Source organism: Ylistrum balloti, unplaced genomic scaffold, assembly GCF_031769215.1.
Source record: "Ylistrum balloti isolate Yb309-2 unplaced genomic scaffold, AGI_CSIRO_Ybal_v1 Utg369608, whole genome shotgun sequence".
Lineage (NCBI taxonomy): Eukaryota > Metazoa > Mollusca > Bivalvia > Pectinida > Pectinidae > Ylistrum > Ylistrum balloti.
Window position 1 is genome coordinate 146,342 of NW_026781885.1, and position 20,496 is coordinate 166,837.

Consider the following 20,496-nt stretch of genomic DNA (forward strand, 5'->3'; position numbering starts at 1 on the left):
TGTTGTTATAGTGTATTTGATGTGGGAATCACGATTAATACGTTCGTTATTTTGACACCATTGTTAACGTGTATGTTTTATAGAATACTCTTATAGTGTTTTGTTTGTAATTTTCTCGGTGTGAACGACATTCTAGTGTTATTAACCTTTTCTATTAATTAACTTTAGAATTTTCCGTCCTATTTCATTCATTACTCCTCTGATCATAGATTTACCTAATCTATATACTAAAGTTATAGGGATCCGTCCTACTCCATTCAGTACTCCTCTGGTCGTATCCTTATCTAGTCTATTAACTAACCTTTTAGTTATCCGTCCTACTACATTCAGTACCCCTCAGGTCTTATCCTACCTACCCTATTTGCTAAACTTTTTTATTTCTCCGTCACTCTTACATATAAAACATTCATGGCATTATTGTTACTGCCCTAACAAAGTTGTTTAGTTTCATAATAGGTGTATGGATAAAAGTAGATATCAATTTCAAACGTCGATGATACACAGTTATTGTGCACAAACACTTATGTAATATAGTTAGTTTTTCTCTAAAGTTGATGTGAAAAGAAGTTTACACTGTAGTCATGATCATAACAGTAACTTTCAATCTTTATAGCAAAGTACGGTTGCATTAAGAAAAAGAATATTAGGTGTCCTTAAACTTAATTGTTATCATTATCGACGAAAAATGATTGTTTAGTATGTGTCAACGTCAATTAAACAGTTTCTTTGGATAATTTTTGTTTTGTGCTTATTTTAATTGTACATATTCCTACGCTCTTGATCTCGTTAAACAGAAAATGCTTAACATTATATTCACATAACATCATAATCAACGATTATGATTACTCCGCCGCGAAACTCCAAACGTATCGGTAGTAGTGTCAACCAGAAATAAGCAGGTTTGACCAATTCACTTTTTTATACTAATTTTATAAAATGAGTGTTAGAACTTTTCATATTACCGAACCTCTAGTGCGGTAAAAAAATGACAAAAATCATAAATATTTCATAAATGTTAGATTCTGTTTATTACACAACCTTATGCTTTTGCAAACATTCGTGAAAACCATATTTCATAAAACTGATATAAAAATCCAAACAGATGCTATTCTCACGCTATAGATTTAGTGACATCACAATGCATACAACGCCAAATAGCAGTAACGACACATCAGTCAAAACTTATAAGACTGATATACTATTTACAAATAAGATGAATTCCATCTTGTTAAAAACACGAACAACTTTAATTGTTTAAAACAAATCCCCCCTTTCTCTCTCTCTCTCGCAACATAAATCACGAACAAAATGTGTTATAGATATACTCATTCATGCGATATAACCTAACATATGATATACATATATATATATATACATAATTCTGTCTTTAGCAATAAACAAGTCCGATACGTGAAATAGAACACATTTAATAAAACAGTAGGTAGCATAGTGGTATTGTACTTAATCCAAAAGTATGGTATAAAGGATAAGTTTGGAATCAAAAAATATTAGAAATGCTGACATGAAAAATTATTCCAATTATTAGAATTGCTGATAATAAGACATATATAAAACATTGAAATAGATATTCTATTTGCTAGAACTGCTGATATAAATAGACACCTGTATAATGTAGCACAGGTGTTATTTTGAAGGAGGCGATAAAGGTAAAACAGCTATAGTCGATCAGTTTGCCACAAATACATGCCTATGACTATAATAAAAACAATATTCTGTGAATAAATTAGTAGACATTTGCACTATATGAATAGCATCGATAATGCAATGAAAACGTTTCTAAAGAACCACACAATGCAAATGCTATTTGAAGATGCATATTATCAGTTGCAGCCGACTCGTACGTTTTGATACCGTATCTCCCGTTTGTGTCCCGGAATGTTACCGTTTGTAGAGATGGGCACACGTTTCTTGAGAACAAACTGTTTAAATAACTTCCGTCCAATGCTTCGTGTATATTCATTTCTTTTTTTCAGCATAATCATTGAAGAAGTCATTCGGCACACACTTAAAGAATTTGAACTGTAAAGAAAATGAAGTAAATAATTTAAAATTTCACGTGAATGGTATGAATATCCTCTGAACTATCGACTATCGGAAATAAATCAAATCAGAGATAATAGACATCTAATTACTGATTCACATATCTCCAACAAATAACAACATACCTGTTTTTACATTGGCTGAACGCAATGACGCGTTGTTTCGTATATCAGCATGTTAAGCAGGTTTCGTGTGTAATAACTAACACCATATATACACATATACCAGTGTTATATACAAATATAGAGATATCAAATACGATAAAAACAAAAAGTTATACAAGAAAATGTTTTATATAATTTTTCATGATATCAATGATACGGGTTACAACTGTTATTCTGTGGTATATGTAATGTCGTAAAAGCTTACCTCATCAAAGTGGCCGACAAAATTTGTACACCCTTGCGCTGCTCCTATTACCAAGGGACTATTAGAGGTCTGCACCTCGGCCGCTGTGATGTAATAGATAACAAGTCTTAATAACAAAAGTACCATTAAAATTGTATATGTCCGACATCAGTGAAATAAACAGCATGCACGTGTTTATTACAATAGTATAATTAACAGCATCAAGCCTTGATTACAAAATATATTAGTCTGCAAGCCATAGCAACACCAGTATAATTGATAACATGCACAACGGGAAAAAGGGGGAAAAGGGGGAAAAAGGCAACAGTTTGAGACCAGAAACAAACTTTTCAGTTTATATGATAAAATCGATAAAAAGATCTATAGTAACTCAGGAGGCTTTAAGTCATTCCAATTTTAATTTTTAATTCATCATGTTATTTCATGGATACATAATTATCATTAGCTGGAGAAGTTTTCGTAGCTTTATTTCTTAATAAAGCAACTCAAATAAAGTAATTCAAATAAAGTAACTCAAATAAAGTAACTCAAATAAAGTATGGTGGCAATAGCGACACACCTCCCAACTTACGCAAACACAGCGAAGAAACATAAAGAGATATCAGCACACACGCTATTTTCCCAAGTCTAATTGACATATGATATAGACCTAAAAGCTACTGTTGTAATTAAACGCATCAAATTTTTATCACCAAACATCAGCCGATAGGTAGACATGTGTGGGATCTACTGAAAGCAGGGTCCTGATGACCATCTATCATGACTGGACTAGGGAATTCATTACCGGGACGTGTTTATCGCCTCAAAACAGCAAATAATAATAACCGGTAACAAAGTGACCTGTCATAAGCCTGAGGCCAAAGGTCAACACACGGCGCAGTCACCGAGATCGCGAGCAGCACATGTAATCATTTTATTAATTACTGATTAATGGGTGCAGTAATTACCTGTCTGTCTACATAGGATTATTATAGGTAGGGTATATGTTAATTGTGTACGTGTCTAACCACGGCCGTTTTGATATAACGATATTGATCTACCATGTGTATGAATTGTGTACGTGTCTAACCACGGCCGTTTTGATATAGCTGATATTGATCTACCATGAGTATGAATTGTGTACGTGTCTAACCACGGTCGTTTTGATATAGCTGATATTGATCTACCATGTGTATGAATTGTGTACGTGTCTAACCAATGTCGTTTTGATATAGCTGATATTGATCTACCATGTGTATGAATTGTGTACGTGTCTAACCACGGCAGTTTTGATATAGCTGATATTGATCTACCATGTGTATGAATTGTGTAATACGTACGTGTTTTCACCATGGTTGGCCTGATATTGTCAATACGTAGCTTTATCTTACTGCCATACTTTGCCAGACGAACGAAATGTGGTTTAAGAGGAAGCTACAAACATAAAAAATTATAATAATGCATCACATAGGTTAGATTAAACAAACACGGTTAGGTAGGCATTTAAAAACAATATTCTGTGTAATGTGAAACTGGTTAATATCGGAGTGACAGTTTTTGAAAAAATGATTAAATAATAGACGAAAAATTAATAGAGCAACATGGTTCATTTCACGTTTTCTGTGAGAGGCATCCATGCGAGATTGAACCACCAAAAAGAACGCCTGTTGTATCCGGCTGATTCATGTTTATCAATGAAGCCAAATAACTGATGCTGTCACAAAAATGAAATAATACAACACTGTTGTTAAGGTTAACATCGCTTCATTTTTCTCTCTTCATCATATTGGTGAAATTCCTTTAAAATTATCAAAATGAACCCACAAGCATGGATACGTACCACACCATTGACAACAAGATGTGCCGTTGTGCCGTCGTCCAGTTCTATATAGGCTTTGACCAGTGACTGGGCGGGTATGTAGGTGATTTTGTACGTAAAATCATTATCCTTGTATCCATTGGACAGCAACGCCACCTCGCCATTGTACACCTTCGCCATAAACTCGAAACAGAAAGCGAATTCCTTATCCAGGTTCATATTATTCATTGCCCATATCATGATCTGTCCACCTTCGCTAAAGAGTGCTGACTTCCGGTAGATGGCCACACCCGTATTAGGTACCTGCTGGATCCTGTTATAGGCCTCAAGGAAGTTACCGTTGTATTGAAAATGATACATTGGTTTGCAACCTGAAAAAGGTTTGATTAACGAGGTTAATCACCTGGGCAGTGATATACGACACAGTGAAAAACAATGATGACTTCACTATGTCACTACACCTATTGTGGCAACTTGTTTTTATTGAATACATCAAAACACTTTCTTGATTTTTTCATAAAATGGCGATATACATATTGTATCTGCGTATCAGGAAGACACTAGAATTATAGATATAAACGACCACGGAAAAAAACGAGAAAAAATATGTAAGGGAAAAAACTTGTACGAAGAAAAAAAAACTGCAGACTCGGCACGAGAGAGAACCTTACCTTCGTGATTACTTATGCCTGGAACAATCCAGTCACATGAACAGATATCAGGCCGGTACCATAATCCCTGGGGGCATTTCATGGGGTAGAAGATCTCCCTTCCGTCGTAAAGGTAGAACATCTCAGGACGGCCAGGAAAGGGGTAGGTCGTACCGTAAGAACATGCTAAGTTACCAAATATAGAGCGGTTTAATGGTAACAAAATCTATGAATCTTTATCCTGCAACCGCTTCGTGTATCAGCCGATAACTACTGCCAGATAAACCAGTACCTTTATCCGTCAGTACAAAGTGCTTTATCTGTCAATACGATTCATGTGAAGTTGTTCCGATTTTCACCGGACTATTTTCAAGTTGACCTGAACTTTGACCTATTGTGTCATGCTAACGTTAACAAACATGAGTAATGCCTATATATTTCATTGCGCATTGATATTTTCAAAAGGGGTAAATGCGCTTTTTATGAATGGAAATTTTCTTACGCCACGAAGTGAGGGCGCCGCTTCAGTACAAGCAAAGGTAAACAATATTGCGCTGTACTCGTTTTATGTAAACATTGTTGAAAATGGTTGCAGGATAAACAGAATACATGGTCAGTATCGTACAATACAAGGTTTATTTTTGACGAGGGTTAGAAAAGACTGAGATGGCTATATTCTCTATTTATCTACATCAAGTTATTGCATTATAAGTGATATTTCTCATTGAAGTAAAGCTTTCAATTTTTCATCAGCATTTCGACGGTCGAAATATGTCTTTATACCACGCGTTATTGTTTAAATGTTTTAACATAATGCTTAAATAGAATATCTGAAAGTATCACTGTTTTTGTAATAGGTCATATTGGTAGATAAACTGATAATTCAATTATTCAATTTTTCGCTGCCTACTTACAAAAAAATGACAACCTAGTGCATAATACTCACGGTGGATGAGGTTGTTTTTCTGACAGGTGTCGTCAGATATACAGATTTGCTCGTTTGAGTTAAAATAGAACCCGTCCGGACAGGTATGGTACCGGGACTTGCCTTTCACACACTTGTAGTAACCATAGCAACTCTGACCATCCGTATATTTAAACCCAGGCTCGTGAGCCTGGCAAGGATCTGAAAATAACATTGCCAAATTATTGAAATATTATGTAAGTGTGAAATTATTGTATGGAAGGAAAAATAGCAGCCCGTGAACATGATTTGCTTATTTTTAGTTGCGTGATAATTAAAGGCCATACTGCATTGCACTGCATATATCAGACTTAATTAACTTTAGTACCTGTTCTTATTAGCTAGTGTTGTATCACAAAAAATATTATTAAAGAGCAGGTAGATATCGTACACCAAACTGAGGACCCAACAGTGATCCTTATGTCTTCATAACGTTACACATCTACAGACCTTACAGCATCAGGCAAATAAACAAAGGTAGATATCGTACACCAAACTGAGGACCCAACAGTGATCCTTATGTCTACATAACGTTACACATCTACAGACCTTACAGCATCAGGCAAATAAACAAAGGTAGATATCGTACACCAAACTGAGGACCCAACAGTGTTCCTTATGCCTACATAACGTTACACATCTACAGACCTTACATCATCAGGCAAATAAACAAAGGTAGATATCGTACACCAAACTGAGGACCCAACAGTGATCCTTATGTCTACATAACGTTACACATCTACAGACCTTACAGCATCAGGCAAATAAACAAAGGTAGATATCGTACACCAAACTGAGGACCCAACAGTGATCCTTATGTCTACATAACGTTACACATCTACAGACCTTACAGCATCAGGCAAATAAACAAAGGTAGATATCGTACACCAAACTGAGGACCCAACAGTGATCCTTATGTCTACATAACGTTACACATCTACAGACCTTACAGCATCAGGAAAATAAACAAAGGTAGATATCGTACACCAAACTGAGGACCCAACAGTGATCCTTATGTCTACATAACGTTACACATCTACAGACCTTACAGCATCAGGCAAATAAACAAAGGTAGATATCGTACACCAAACTGAGGACCCAACAGTGATCCTTATGTCTACATAACGTTACACATCTACAGACCTTACAGCATCAGGCAAATAAACAAAGGTAGATATCGTACACCAAACTGAGGACCCAACAGTGATCCTTATGTCTACATAACGTTACTCATCTACAGACCTTACAGCATCAGGCAAATAAACAAATACAAAAAGTAAGGAAATCAAGCTATTTCTAATAGTGTTTGGACGTGTACGATAAATATTGTGTTACCATACGGACAGTAGACCTCCGCTGAATGTCGACAGGAAGTGCCATCATAGAAGGTTCCGGCTGCGCATGTCAGAAGGGACGCCATGTTGTCGCTGTTACACTGGAGGTACTGGTTACACGAACCATAAATTGGTCGGTAAGCCCAGCCACCCTTCGTCTTGTAGTTATTGCACATTCCTCCAGCATCAACTGTTCAACGTAAAAAACCAAACAAGATTAGGAGCTTTCCGAAAATCTTTCTTCGTTGATTCATACAAATCATCGTTGTTGATAGTTTCCTGTCGTAGTCCTCTAAAGACCGTCAAGTAATGTGCATAAAATAACAAAACTATTTTTCTGATTTCCAGATGATGTTAATCGAATTAATTTGAGTCCTTCCTCTTAATGGATGTAACTTTCAGCATTTATACTTATTTCTTATAGAAATGACGGTAAATTTTGATCAAACACGTCAATCCGGCATTGGTCGATAAGTGGGAATAGATAATTCATACACAGGAATATATACAACATGCATACGGCATTCCGATATCAGCGCTATCATGCATATTTATGTGATTACTATTTATAAATAATGAATAATGATAAATAGGTGACAATAAAGAGCGATAATGATTACTACAGCTAAAAATTCATAAATTAATAGTCTATTACAATCATTAATCACTTCAAAGAAAACCTGACCCGGCGACATGTCGAACTAGACAGAGAAAGTATGGAGAAAAAAAACAGATCATTTCTACTAGATTAACAGAAACAACACAAACAGCGAAAAACAAATTTACAACATTGAACTTCGGCGACGTGGAAATGAACACAAGTACGAACAGGAGGACGAACATGGGAGAAAGATTCAAACACATTGGGACGGAGAGGAAATAAACAGCCGCTGATGGTGTACTGCAGACGCATGCATTTGAGAAGGGTTCATCAATGAATTTCAGTAGCTATAATTATATAGATTATTGTAAATGAATCGTCCTAAGATAGGTATCTCACTAATATAGACGAACGACCCTTAACCAGTACGCTATGATTTCTCGTCAAATGGCTAGGATCTAACACTATGGTTATAATACAGAGCTATGTACTACAGTAGTACCGTCTTTCTCCACTGGTTCTTGGGTCAGAAACTCCGGCCGGTCAGGTTGGCCAGGGTACTGGCCGATAGATAGTCTACTTGGTTTCATATGGTATTTGCCATCGGCTCCAGATACAAACTGACCGTCTGTCTGTACAGCCGGTCCAGCAATAGGTTGGCTAGCAAAGTATTCTTGGGTTTGGTCAACAGTCGGGACACCTGCTTTCACACTACTTCCACTAAGATGTGCGGTAGCATGAATCTGCTGACCGAGTAAACCCCCATCTCCCTGAACAAATGACTGACCAGTGAATTGATTACTCCTTTGACCATTCATCTGACGAAACTGTAGGTAACGGTCATCGTCCTGGTCGCTATGTATAGCTGACGTTTGAGTAAACGGCTGACCAGTATATTCAAACTGGTCATCCTCTCTCTCGCTTGATTGACCACTTGTCTGAATGGTATGTGGCACTGAATACTGGTTTGGAGAGAAACTGTTTAAGGCACTTAATTGATTACCTGCAATGCCGTCGTTGGACTGATCACTTGACTGGAATGTATATGACACAACATTCTGACCATTAAAAAGACCACCTGACTGCCGACCTTTTTCATAAGTGTCATCATTTTTATCGTTTAAATGACCGCTTGATTGAATTGTAGATGGTACCATATTTTGTGTCGCAAATTGACTATTGAAACTACCAATTTGACCGGCCGTTTGACCAATAGGTAAGTATTTGTCATCGCTATGATATTTTTTATCGTCTAACTGACCACTTGATTGAATTGTATATGGTATAATATTTTGATTGACGAACAGACTATTAACACCACCTTGGTCATCTGACTGATCTGTTGTCGCATATTTACCAGTGTTCTGGTAATTGTTGTCTTTGGACTGACCAGAATGACCTTGGGAAGTACCTGTTTGACCCCCAGCCAGACCAACAGGTAAATATTTGTCATCATTTTTATCGTTGTTCGGACCACTTGACTTAATAGTGTATGGCATGTCATTTTGAATAACAGCTTTGCTGTTCGAAACACCTATGTTTTGGCCAACCTGTACATATTGATCATTAGCAGATTGACCATTTAAAAGAATACCGCCTGTTATACTTTGGGAATGGTCAGTTTTTACACCAGATGGCTGACCAATATTTGTACTGATATGTTGATTACTCTTGTGACTAGACGGTAAGTAATGGTCATCTTCTACCTCTATAGCCATGTTGCTGGAATGAGTAAATGGTTGGACAGTCTGGACGCTGATTTGGCCAGCAGAGTGACTTTTAAATTGACCACCGGGTTGAGGAACAAACTGACCAGTGTTCTGGTTAGTGAATAAACCTGATGGTGTATAAACAGTTTTCTCTGCCACCTGACTTGGACTTTGCCATCCGGTTTGGCCATTTGCCTGATGTATAGTGATGTATTGGTCATCTGAATCGGCCGGTTTATTTTGTATCTGTTCACCTGAGCTAATTAAAGTACGACTATTAAATTGACCAGTGTTCTGACCAACCATTTGACCACCGGATGGACTGACGTAGACGTATTGAAAATCTTCCTTATCATCAGACTGACCCACGAACTGACCAGTATTCGGGCTAATGGTCCTACCACCAGTCTGACTACCGGTCAATTTACCTGTAAATGCAAGGTCATGACATGTATAAAACTGACCATTGCATGTAAATCCATGAGCATAATACGATCATTATGTGTTTTGTTAGGAATATACACAGCTTATAGATACATTACCTGTGTGATCTAAATGTTCGGGCGAAATACACTCCTTTTTACATGTACAATGTAATTACTTGCTTGAATCTACAATTGGTACATTTGAAAAAGAAGAAAATAATTCTTGGAAAAAACAAAAACAAAATAAGTGACTCAACTCAGGTGAAAGTTTTTTTTCTGAATAGCATCTGATGTGCCAGCATGATTATAAAAACTGCAGTTTTCAGGGAAGTCAACAGTTTATTTAATGTTTTGACATTGTTCCTGACTTAGATATAACAAAGGAAGTAGAAATTTAATTTATATGTTATTTTTTTAATTTGTGTTGATAATAAATGTTCATACTAACCGTACTCTGAAACAATGTAAACTCTCGCAAACAATGACCATTATTACTTAAACAACATAGAAATGGACAAATAATGCAGTGTTTCTGACATCACGAAATGCTTAATTAAACAGAAATTGTGTGAAACCGATAAATCGTCTTGTTGTTCCTTCTTACACTCTTACAAATGGTTGAGACCCAAAAATGCATGATATTCAGGCCGAATACAAAACTTGTTAAAATATGTAAATTATTGAAAATGAGCACATCAAACGAGTAAACGTATAATAGGACTTCTGGCTAATGTCCAAACCTAACAAATGTTCTCAGTTGTAAACTGGGTCGATGGTATCCAATAAAAAGCCTTATTACGCAAAGAAAAGATAACATGTTCGTGTTTTACCATGCCCTAGAACTGGGAATTGTGGACATGTCAAACTCTTCTACATCAGTTGCTTACCTCTATCTTTTCCAACATTGAAACCAATAGGAACAGCTCTCTAACAAGCTGTGTGATACGCGTGATGATGAATCAATTTACCTATTGTTAACCTGCACCCCGGACTTATGGTGTTTACATGTCGCATTTGATTCGGTATTCACAACACAGAGAAGAAACGATGGGGACTGATTGATATTACGGGGGAGATTTACGGTTGTCATCATGACATCATTGGGAAATATTCTACTTCCTTGTTCGATTTGAAGTTAGAAGTGTTTGGTGTTTGTGAATGTGCCAGGTTGTTCGATGGTTGTTAACCCTTTTCTCGTTTTGAAAACGTGACATTACTTACTTGGATTTACCAAGATTTGAACAGCGGCTGACGTCGATGAATCAGAAGACGCTTACTCTTCCAGAACACCTGGTCTTATTCTTTCAGTAGTATTGTATCGTTTGATACAAATAAAATGAAGTCTGGCCTAATTTGGCTGTATTTTTGGACTGTATGGTTGAATATAGATAAAACGAGGTCTGACTTACTTTTGCTGTAGATTTGAATATAAATAATTAAAAAATCAAGAAAATACCAAAATGGCAACATAGCCATAATCCAAGATCAAATTCCATAAACCTAGGGCAAAATATGAACAAAAGAAAGATTTACACGGAGACTCCAGAAAAAGTACAAGGAGAATAAGACCATGTGTTCCGGAAGAGTAAGCGTGTTATTTTCATCGACGACATCCGCCATGTAAACCTTAAACCCAAGTAAGTAATGTCACATTATCAAATGAAAACAAGGTATACAACAATGGAACCAACAAGAAAACTAACGAGATTCAAACACGTCCAGCTTCATATCACACAAAAGAGATAGAATATTTCTCTTTGAGATCACTATGACAGCCATGAAACTTCCGTTTCGTCGTAGGAAAAGATCGAGATAAGCAGCTGATGTAGAAATCCGCCGTGTCTTTGATTTTTAATCTGGTGAATATATACGATGGACGAGTCAGTAAATTTCTTGCTATTTGAAGACAATGCGTCATCGATATATCTGAAAGTCAAATTATACGACTTTGTAACCTGTTTTAATATAGATATCATTTGACCTGACTTACCTTGGCTGTAGTGTTCGTAAGGGTTGAAGAAGCTGACATCACTGTCTCCAAACTCTATTTCTCCACTGTCATGATCAGACATTGACGGACGGCAAAGGACGGCAAGAGTTAGTAAAACAACTGTTGGGTACATCTTCATCGTATGTCGTGTGAACCTGTAGGTCTAAACAAAAGATACAGGGTAAAACAGCACAGAGTTACTTTCCTATCGGCATGCCTTCATCTGAACACTGTAGTTTTACTATTACTTTCTTTATCGTTGTACAAAGAACACCGTTATGAATATCACCTTACTATAAAAATCTAGAATAAGATACAGAATTATAAATACAAATTATGAATTATGTTGCATCATACAGCTGTTCCATCTCTCTAGGACTCGCCAGTGATGCTAAGGGCCTAGATTTTAAAACCTGGGAGGCGACTGATGACTAGATTTAATGTGAAGTAAAGCAATATTTATTGACATTATAGGTTACGGTTACTTTGAAAACAAATCATTGATTTCCGCCCGAATGAGGTTACTATGTTACAAAAGATCTAAGATCTCGGCGCGTCAAGATTAACTACCTAACATTATATATCATCCGTCTGTTATCGAGTTAATTCGCCCATGTAATTTTTTGTCTATCTCACTGTTTTGATATACGCAGGAGTGTTTTTTTTTACTGGATGGGCCAGTCATAAATTGATTGTGATGTCATAATATGGAGAATGACGTTACGTCATGAATTGAACGAGTCACATCAAAATGGCTGCCTCCGTTTCACTTTACGATGTCAAAATGTAACCTTGATCCGAATTATCTTATAAAAAAATGTCTTAAGTTCGTTTTCATTTCCTCAGTTTTAATTGTAGTCGCCAAGGATCGCAAATTGAAAATATATGTATTACTCTTTTCTTAAACAAGACGTATCATTTCCAGAGTCTGGACATATATTTTTAGGAATTTAAATCAATTTTTTTAAAAGATTTGATGAAACGAATCGTAGAAGTTTTTATTTTCGTGGGTATTGGCAAAAGTTGAGATCATTTTTATTATGTAACTCTAAAAAAAGTTATATTTTGAGATGTTTTAAGGAGAAATGTGGGGGACAAAATGAAACGGAAGCAGTCATTTTGTAGTGCCACTTTCAATTAATGACGTAACGTCATTTAAATACATCAAAATCGATTTCTTACCGGCCATCCAATGAAAAAAGTCCCAGAGTATATTACACCTGTGATATACAGGGGAAATAAAACAAGGCGGAATTCACCTGGTGGATTATAACAGATCTTACTTCATATTACTACTTTATATGTTTTATCCACGTCTGTTTCGTGTAACTCTCTATGAAGATCGTACGATCACAGATAACACAAATTTGTTCTCTTTTATCAAAGCTTATTAAAAGTTAAGTAGTAATATACAAGTAATATGTTCATAGTGTAATTTATAGTCTTTTATCATTTTCCTTGTCGAGTTGTAGCATTATAGATAAATAGCTATAAATCTTGTTTTATGACAACGAAGGTTAAAAAAATACATGAAATTATGATTTTAAGCAGCAAACCAGGAAATGCGTCTTATTGTAGAATCGTGAAAGACTTTTGAAGTACCCAGCTAATTGTAGGGATTTTATGTGTAGAAAACAAAACTACACAATTAGCTGTGAAACATTTACTTGTAGAACTTTATGGTTATCATGATAAGAAATCTACTTTAATACCAGTTTAGTAAGAATAGATTGTCTGTACAAAATTTCTGCTTATAGAATTCCCATTAAAACAGGCTTTTAAACAACCGATATGTTTATATAAACGACACAGTATGAAATAGGTAGATAAAGTACTGACATTAGAGATAATTATCACTGTTAGTATTAATCAGAGATCTGCTTTAAATGATAATACCTACCTCTGTATTATATGTCCTGTGTTAGTGACCTCTCTCCTAGTGTTCCTTCTCTCACGATGTCCTGCCACAGAATGCAGATGTTCCTAAGTGTGTGCACCTTACTGTCCGTACTGGATAGGACGTTAACCCTAATTAGCATAATGTGTTGGTATCCATGAAGTTGCCGACTGGACGATACGACCTGTGCATTACCTGTGACAGCGTACCTGGTTTTACCATTACACACCACATGTATACCTGGTCCTAATCAGGGATCGTACACTTTACCTCGAAATGCTTTTTTCTTTATTACATTAATTACTGGTTATACATCTGTTTCACTGCGTTTTATTGGTTTAAAACTACATTAATCATTGTAATGATACATACTCAAGGTCATACTGATATGTTTAGAGGTCAAACATGACAAATACTTATGTTTTGTTTCTGCCTTTTAAGTGCATTTCATCATTTTTATCAGTTTTATTTTCGTCAAAATATTCAATGAACTGGAAAAAAGTAATGAATTGAACTTTACGACTTGCAGGACTGTTCATCAGAGTAGGTATTGGTAATTTACTGTGAAGAGTTGTAGAGGTGAGAATTGAATGGTCAGCTAATGCAGTTCGTGTAATTTTTGTGGAAAACACTTTGCTGATATTTAAGCTTGTTTATGGATTCAATAATGACATCATATTCTTTTATTACACGAGTTTATTGTAATATACGCATTTTCACTGTAAAATAAACAAAGCTGAAGCTACCAGTGAATCCTGTAGTTCTACCAACTCCATCCTCTATATTCTGGATATCTAATGTCCGTTTTGCTAGCATATTTCTATATCTAAATTTTCATGAATAAACTGGTTCATCTATATCTATTAATTTAATCTTCTTTGATGAGAATGATAAGCCTAAACCTAAGAATTATATATGTTTCCGAAAACACCACTGCAACCTGGGTATATTTTCTCAAGGTCTACATTTGCAAATTTCTGTACCAATAATTATTGTAAATTTCCCTTTTAAGTCTACTGTTTATTTTTTTTTTTTTTTTTTGTTTCTGCCAAGTTTCATTTTCCCCGGCTGACTTCGAGGCATTTAACTCCGAACATCATATGATGGAGTTTAATTAAAAATGACATTAAATACTTAAATTAAATTTTCCATTAAAAGATGCTCCTTTTATACAGGGTTGCAACTCACTTAGATAACATTCAAATGGAAAGTGTAGGGTGTTTAAAACAGAAGTATTGGAAAATGCGTACATTTGTGTTATTAAACTGTTTCCCCTTTTTATTCGTTTATTTAAGTTTTGTTACAATGAAATATATTTTCAATCTTTACAAAACTCCTGGAAGTCAGTCATCGTGAACTAACCATAAAAACAGAGTTTTGTCAAAGTATTTAAGATATTACCTTGTTTTATTTCCGTTTTATTACATTAAAAAGTTTTATACAATGAGATGTTTCCGAGAACCCCCGATCAGTGTACACAGTACATTTCAATGTAACTCAATTGTACAGCCTGCATGCAAATATATACTAGCGGAAAAAATAAAGTGTATGTGTATAATGTTCGTGTGTTGCTCAATTTTATCAATTTAAGTTTGAAACTTTACTAATTATCCGTACAACTCATTATTGACCAGTGTAAATGACGGAGAGGCATGCACAACTTACATGTGTCTGACACACTTTTTCTTTTCACGTTTTTTTTTCCCGGCTAGCAGTCGAACACGTTTGTTGCCTAAACCTGTAACACACACAACAGTTGCTACACAATCTGTTATTCCGGTCAATATTTCTATACCTACCGGTTTCTATTGCACGATTACGAGCAGATGCACGAAGTGTCGAGATTTCTGTGTTGTTTTGGAAGAGATTTTGTTTAGTAAAACTGTATTGTTAAAACATCTGCCTTAGCCGACACTAGTCACATTTACTATAAGTATTGAAAAAATGAAACACATTATGTTTGACCTGATCGTGTATGCATTGCATGATTTACTGGTAGTAAGACGATATCGGGAGGAGTCTGCCTTTACCATAAAAAGCATAATTTAAGTTCAGATCAGTCGTGCTTCACAAATACCTGGCAATTATGTGTTGGGTTTTCCTTTTATTTTTATAGAAACTGATATTTTGCTTTCAAAATATGATTATCACAGTTTAACAACTTGAACCAGTATAAAAAATTTCAGAATAAGTGATGGTCACAAAAAGCTTGTTTAGGTAGGTAGTCAGTCAATCAGTTAGTTAGGTCAGTCAGGCAGTTAGTCAGCCAATCAGTCAGTTAGGTTAGTCAGGCAGACAGGCAAGCAGGCAGCCAGGCAGTTAGTTAGTTAGTTAGTTAGTTAGTTAGTTTTCCGTCTCCATGATTCTTCCTGTTGCTAAATGTTGTCTCGCGACGTGACAGGCTGACCTGCATTCCCCTCGTGGAGTGAAACCGTGAGTACTTCGTGTTGATATTGAGTAGTTTGAAGATGTCGATTCCTTCGTCCCCTGAAAGGCCGTGGTAGCGGACGCACAGCCCGTTATATAGATAGGTTCCCGATCCTGTGGTTGAGCATTCGAAATAAAGTGCGTGTTTCTTTTCCCTTATCTCTTTTCTTGGTAGTCGATGTCTCGTTACGTCACAAACTTGCTTCATTAAAATTAATACAAGACAGTGAATTTAATCACAGTCAAGTTAATCACTATCCACCTCCATACCCGTGACTGTTTGTGTTCCCACCCGTGACTGTTTGTGTTCCTACCCGTGACTGTTTGTGTTCCTACCCGTGACTGTTTGTGTTCCCACCCGTGACGGTTTGTGTTCCTACCCGTGACTGTTTGTGATCCTACCCGTGACTGTTTGTGATCCTACCCGTGACTGTTTGTGTTCCTACCCGTGACTGTTTGTGTTCCTACCCGTGACGGTTTGTGATCCTACCCGTGACGGTTTGTGTTCCTACCCGTGACTGTTTGTGATCCTACCCGTGACGGTTTGTGTTCCTACCCGTGACTGTTTGTGTTCCCTACCCGTGACGGTTTGTGTTCCCTACCCGTGACGGTTTGTGTTCCCTACCCGTGACGGTTTGTGTTCCCTACCCGTGACGGTTTGTGTTCCTTACCCATGACGGTTTGTGTTCCTTACCCATGACGGTTTGTGTTCCTTACCCATGACGGTTTGTGTTCCTTACCCATGACGGTTTGTGTTCCTACCCGTGACGGTTTGTGATCCTACCCGTGACGGTTTGTGTTCCTACCCGTGACTGTTTGTGATCCTACCCGTGACGGTTTGTGTTCCTACCCGTGACTGTTTGTGATCCTACCCGTGACGGTTTGTGTTCCTACCCGTGACTGTTTGTGTTCCCTACCCGTGACGGTTTGTGTTCCCTACCCGTGACGGTTTGTGTTCCCTACCCGTGACGGTTTGTGTTCCCTACCCGTGACGGTTTGTGTTCCCTACCCATGACGGTTTGTGTTCCTACCCATGACGGTTTGTGTTCCTACCCGTGACTGTTTGTGTTCCTACCCGTGACTGTTTGTGATCCTACCCGTGACGGTTTGTGTTCCTTACCCATGACGGTTTGTGTTCCCTACCATGACGGTTTGTGTTCCTTACCCATGACGGTTTGTGTTCCCTACCCATGACGGTTTGTGTTCCTTACCCATGACGGTTTGTGTTCCCTACCCATGACGGTGTGTGTTCCTTACACATGACGGTTTGTGTTCCCTACCCATGACGGTTTTTGTTCCTTACCCATGACGGTTTGTGTTCCTTACCCATGACGGTGTGTGTTCCTTACCCATGACGGTTTGTGTTCCCTACCCATGACGGTTTGTGTTCCTTACCCATGACGGTTTGTGTTCACTACCCATGACGGTTTGTGTTCCCTACCATGACGGTTTGTGTTCCTTACCCATGACGGTTTGTGTTCCCTACCCATGACGGTTTGTGTTCCTTACCCATGACGGTTTGTGTTCACTACCCATGACGGTTTGTGTTCCCTACCATGACGGTTTGTGTTCCTTACCCATGACGGTTTGTGTTCCCTAACCATGACGGTTTGTGTTCCTTACCCATGATGGTTTGTGTTCCCTACCCATGACGGTGTGTGTTCCTTACCCATGACGGTTTGTGTTCCTTACCCATGACGGTTTGTGTTCCCTACCCATGACGGTTTGTGTTCCCTACCCGTGACAGTCAAGTTAATCACGATCCAGCTCCCTGACGTGACTGTTTGTGCTCCCTATCCGTGACGGTTTGTGTTCCCTACCCGTGACTGTTTGAGTTTTACATGAAGCTTGCAGTGCTGTTGTGCTTCTAAGTTCAAGCTCTATATGCCTTTAACTTTACGGCTTATAAGATGTAAAATCAACTGAACATATATAAACACCCACAAATATGTACATACAAATACAGAGATGGTCATTATGAGTTTATTATATTAATTATTTCAATTGAAAGAGAGCGTTTGAAAGTTGCAAGTAAGCAATAAATTATCGGTTTTTCAATTTTGCATTGCTTTTTTCTTTCCTTGGTTCCTTTGGCAAGACACGGTGGCCTCCAGGTATTATACAAAAGGAATTCGTCTATATGTTATCCTAACCGGTCATCAGGCGGATAAATCAGCCGGGCAAAAGGCTCAGTTTGCGGAAGACTTCAACTCATCGCGGAATTGAAGTGTGAGGAGGAGGTCAGTTCCACACTACATTGTACTTGAAAGCACATATAGGAGGTAGAAACTTATTTTTTACGTTGTTTTTGTTAACAAAATCTTTAAGTTATCGTTTTAATAGATCCTGCAAAAGGTTATGTACTCTTAATAACATTATTATATATACAATTTTTTTTTGACAAATCCTATGTAACCAGGTGTACGTAATTCTCTATGTCACTATTAGCACGAGCTGTGAGAGTCTGCGAGAGTTTAGCATGCGCGTGTCGCAAAGCACCTGCTCTCGGATTCCAGTTACGTCGTTCCGCACCTGGCCAGCACCGTGTGCACATGCACATTCCCCACTTGTGAGTATTGGTCCAGTATGTAATATTGCGTTGTAGGTTAATCATAATTAACTGTTTATGTTATATGTAACTGTGATGCATGTAATGTGCATAGCTGGCTCCTGTTTTACCAGAAATAAAGTGCGGTACAAGAACCCCTGACGTCTTCGTCTTCTGTTAAATGGCCCTGCATTTAAAAGGTTACACATTGTACCATGTATATATTGTTTTAAATGTTTCATGTTTATGATTTGAAATATGGGCAAGAATTCGCTAATGAAATTTTAGTGTCAAAGTAGTTTATCCAATAAAAAACAAACAAAATCATGCAAGTATGGAGAATAAACATTGCTTAAATATTGAAGTTGGTTTATTTTTATCGTCATATGAAAAAACAAATTGATCTAATTGATTAAATAACAAGAAAGCAGCACAAGTTGTACGCCGCCAGTGGATAAATTATAGACAAAAAGTGTGACATTTCTGCAGTAGTGAAACTCCGAGCCGTATTTATTAAATGCTTGAAGAATTGTGGTGCTGTAAAAGTTGTTAATCAACTGCAAAATGGTCGGTATATCGATAAAAACGCTTGTTTTGTACAGGATTTGATTAATGCTGTAAAAAAAGGGATTGAAAATAGACCAATGTACTTAACTTTTCGCGTCAACAAACGTTAAGTGCACGTTTCCCTCAGTAAAGTTTGGAAACGCAACATCGACACGGCATTTACAAATTTACGAAGTGTCAACACCAGGTACGATATGATTATCGTAATTTTCATCAATCAACTGGAGTTCGGAAAATATATCAGGTAATAAAATATCATTAATTTTTGTGTCCAAACTACCCTTTGGAACAGTTGTTTTTCTGTAACAGATTGCGTAACGATAATGTTTTTTGCGATATTTCGACCCGCTCCCAGTAACGTTAACACGTGACTATGCAGTTTTCCAAAATAGTGTCTATCGGTGTAGAGGAACTCGAGGAGACCACGGAACCTGGTAATTCTGATCACGTAACCAAGTGTTACGCACACATTCGGAGTAAAATATGATCTTTGATAATGTTGTGTGATTTTTTTTTCTTTGTATTTAAAAAAAAAAACAAACAAAAACAAAAAACAAAAAAAAAAAAAAAAACCCAGTTTATCTGGTATTTGAAACAGATTTGACCTCACGATAGCGATTTTTTGGTGGGAACGATTTCCGTACGTATCCTTGACCCGAAAATAAATAGTTGCATGTTTTTGGTGTCAATGTTGCATGCAACTACTTAAACGATATTATATTTGAGATATGTAGGAGTATAATTATAATTTACATACATATAGTGTATTGGGGGATTTTTATATGTTTTTAATAGCATTTCTGGCATGCTTTATAATTCATATTTTTTGTGACCATGTTACATGCTACATATGTGTAACTACTTTATAACTGAAATGAGAAGGTTTCAAAAATATTGATAGAATTTTCTTTTTACGACAGTAACACAATGAAAAAATGACTTTTCTTGTTTACCAAGAACATAGTTCTGATTATACTTAATAATTGCATGTAACATTGATAGAACAATCAGAGGAAACCTGTTCTCATAGAATTTCTGAAAAAAAGGGTCAAAGAACCATCAATCTCAGATTGGGAATAGTGTCAATGTTACATGCTCTAAATTCATTAATTATCTTTGTTCTTAACTGAAGTAAGTTTCAAAACGATTTTTTTTA

At 36.8% G+C, this 20,496-nt stretch overlaps 1 protein-coding gene across 1 annotated transcript; it reads right to left on the reverse strand.

Annotated features, from left to right (window-relative positions):
• Positions 1-1,977: 1,977 nt before the first annotated feature.
• LOC132546802 (uncharacterized) lies at positions 1,978-12,040 on the reverse strand. The gene is made up of 9 exons (XM_060210521.1): positions 11,902-12,040; positions 8,280-9,914; positions 7,178-7,366; positions 5,825-6,004; positions 4,900-5,064; positions 4,250-4,599; positions 3,750-3,843; positions 2,431-2,513; positions 1,978-2,040 (listed from the first exon to the last, which is right to left on the reverse strand). The coding sequence occupies exons 1-9, from the start codon at positions 12,038-12,040 to the stop codon at positions 1,978-1,980; spliced, it is 2,898 nt and encodes a 965-aa protein (XP_060066504.1).
• Positions 12,041-20,496: the final 8,456 nt, after the last annotated feature.

Coding starts and splice junctions, on each gene's coding strand:
- LOC132546802 (XM_060210521.1), bottom strand. CDS start 12,040: ATGAAGATGTACCCAACAGTTGTTTTACTAACTCTTGCCGTCCTTTGC. Junction 4,600..4,899: donor AGGCATAAGTAATCACGAAG/GTAAGGTTCTCT, acceptor AACCTTTTTCAG/GTTGCAAACCAATGTATCAT. Junction 2,041..2,430: donor TTGTCGGCCACTTTGATGAG/GTAAGCTTTTAC, acceptor TTTTCTTTACAG/TTCAAATTCTTTAAGTGTGT.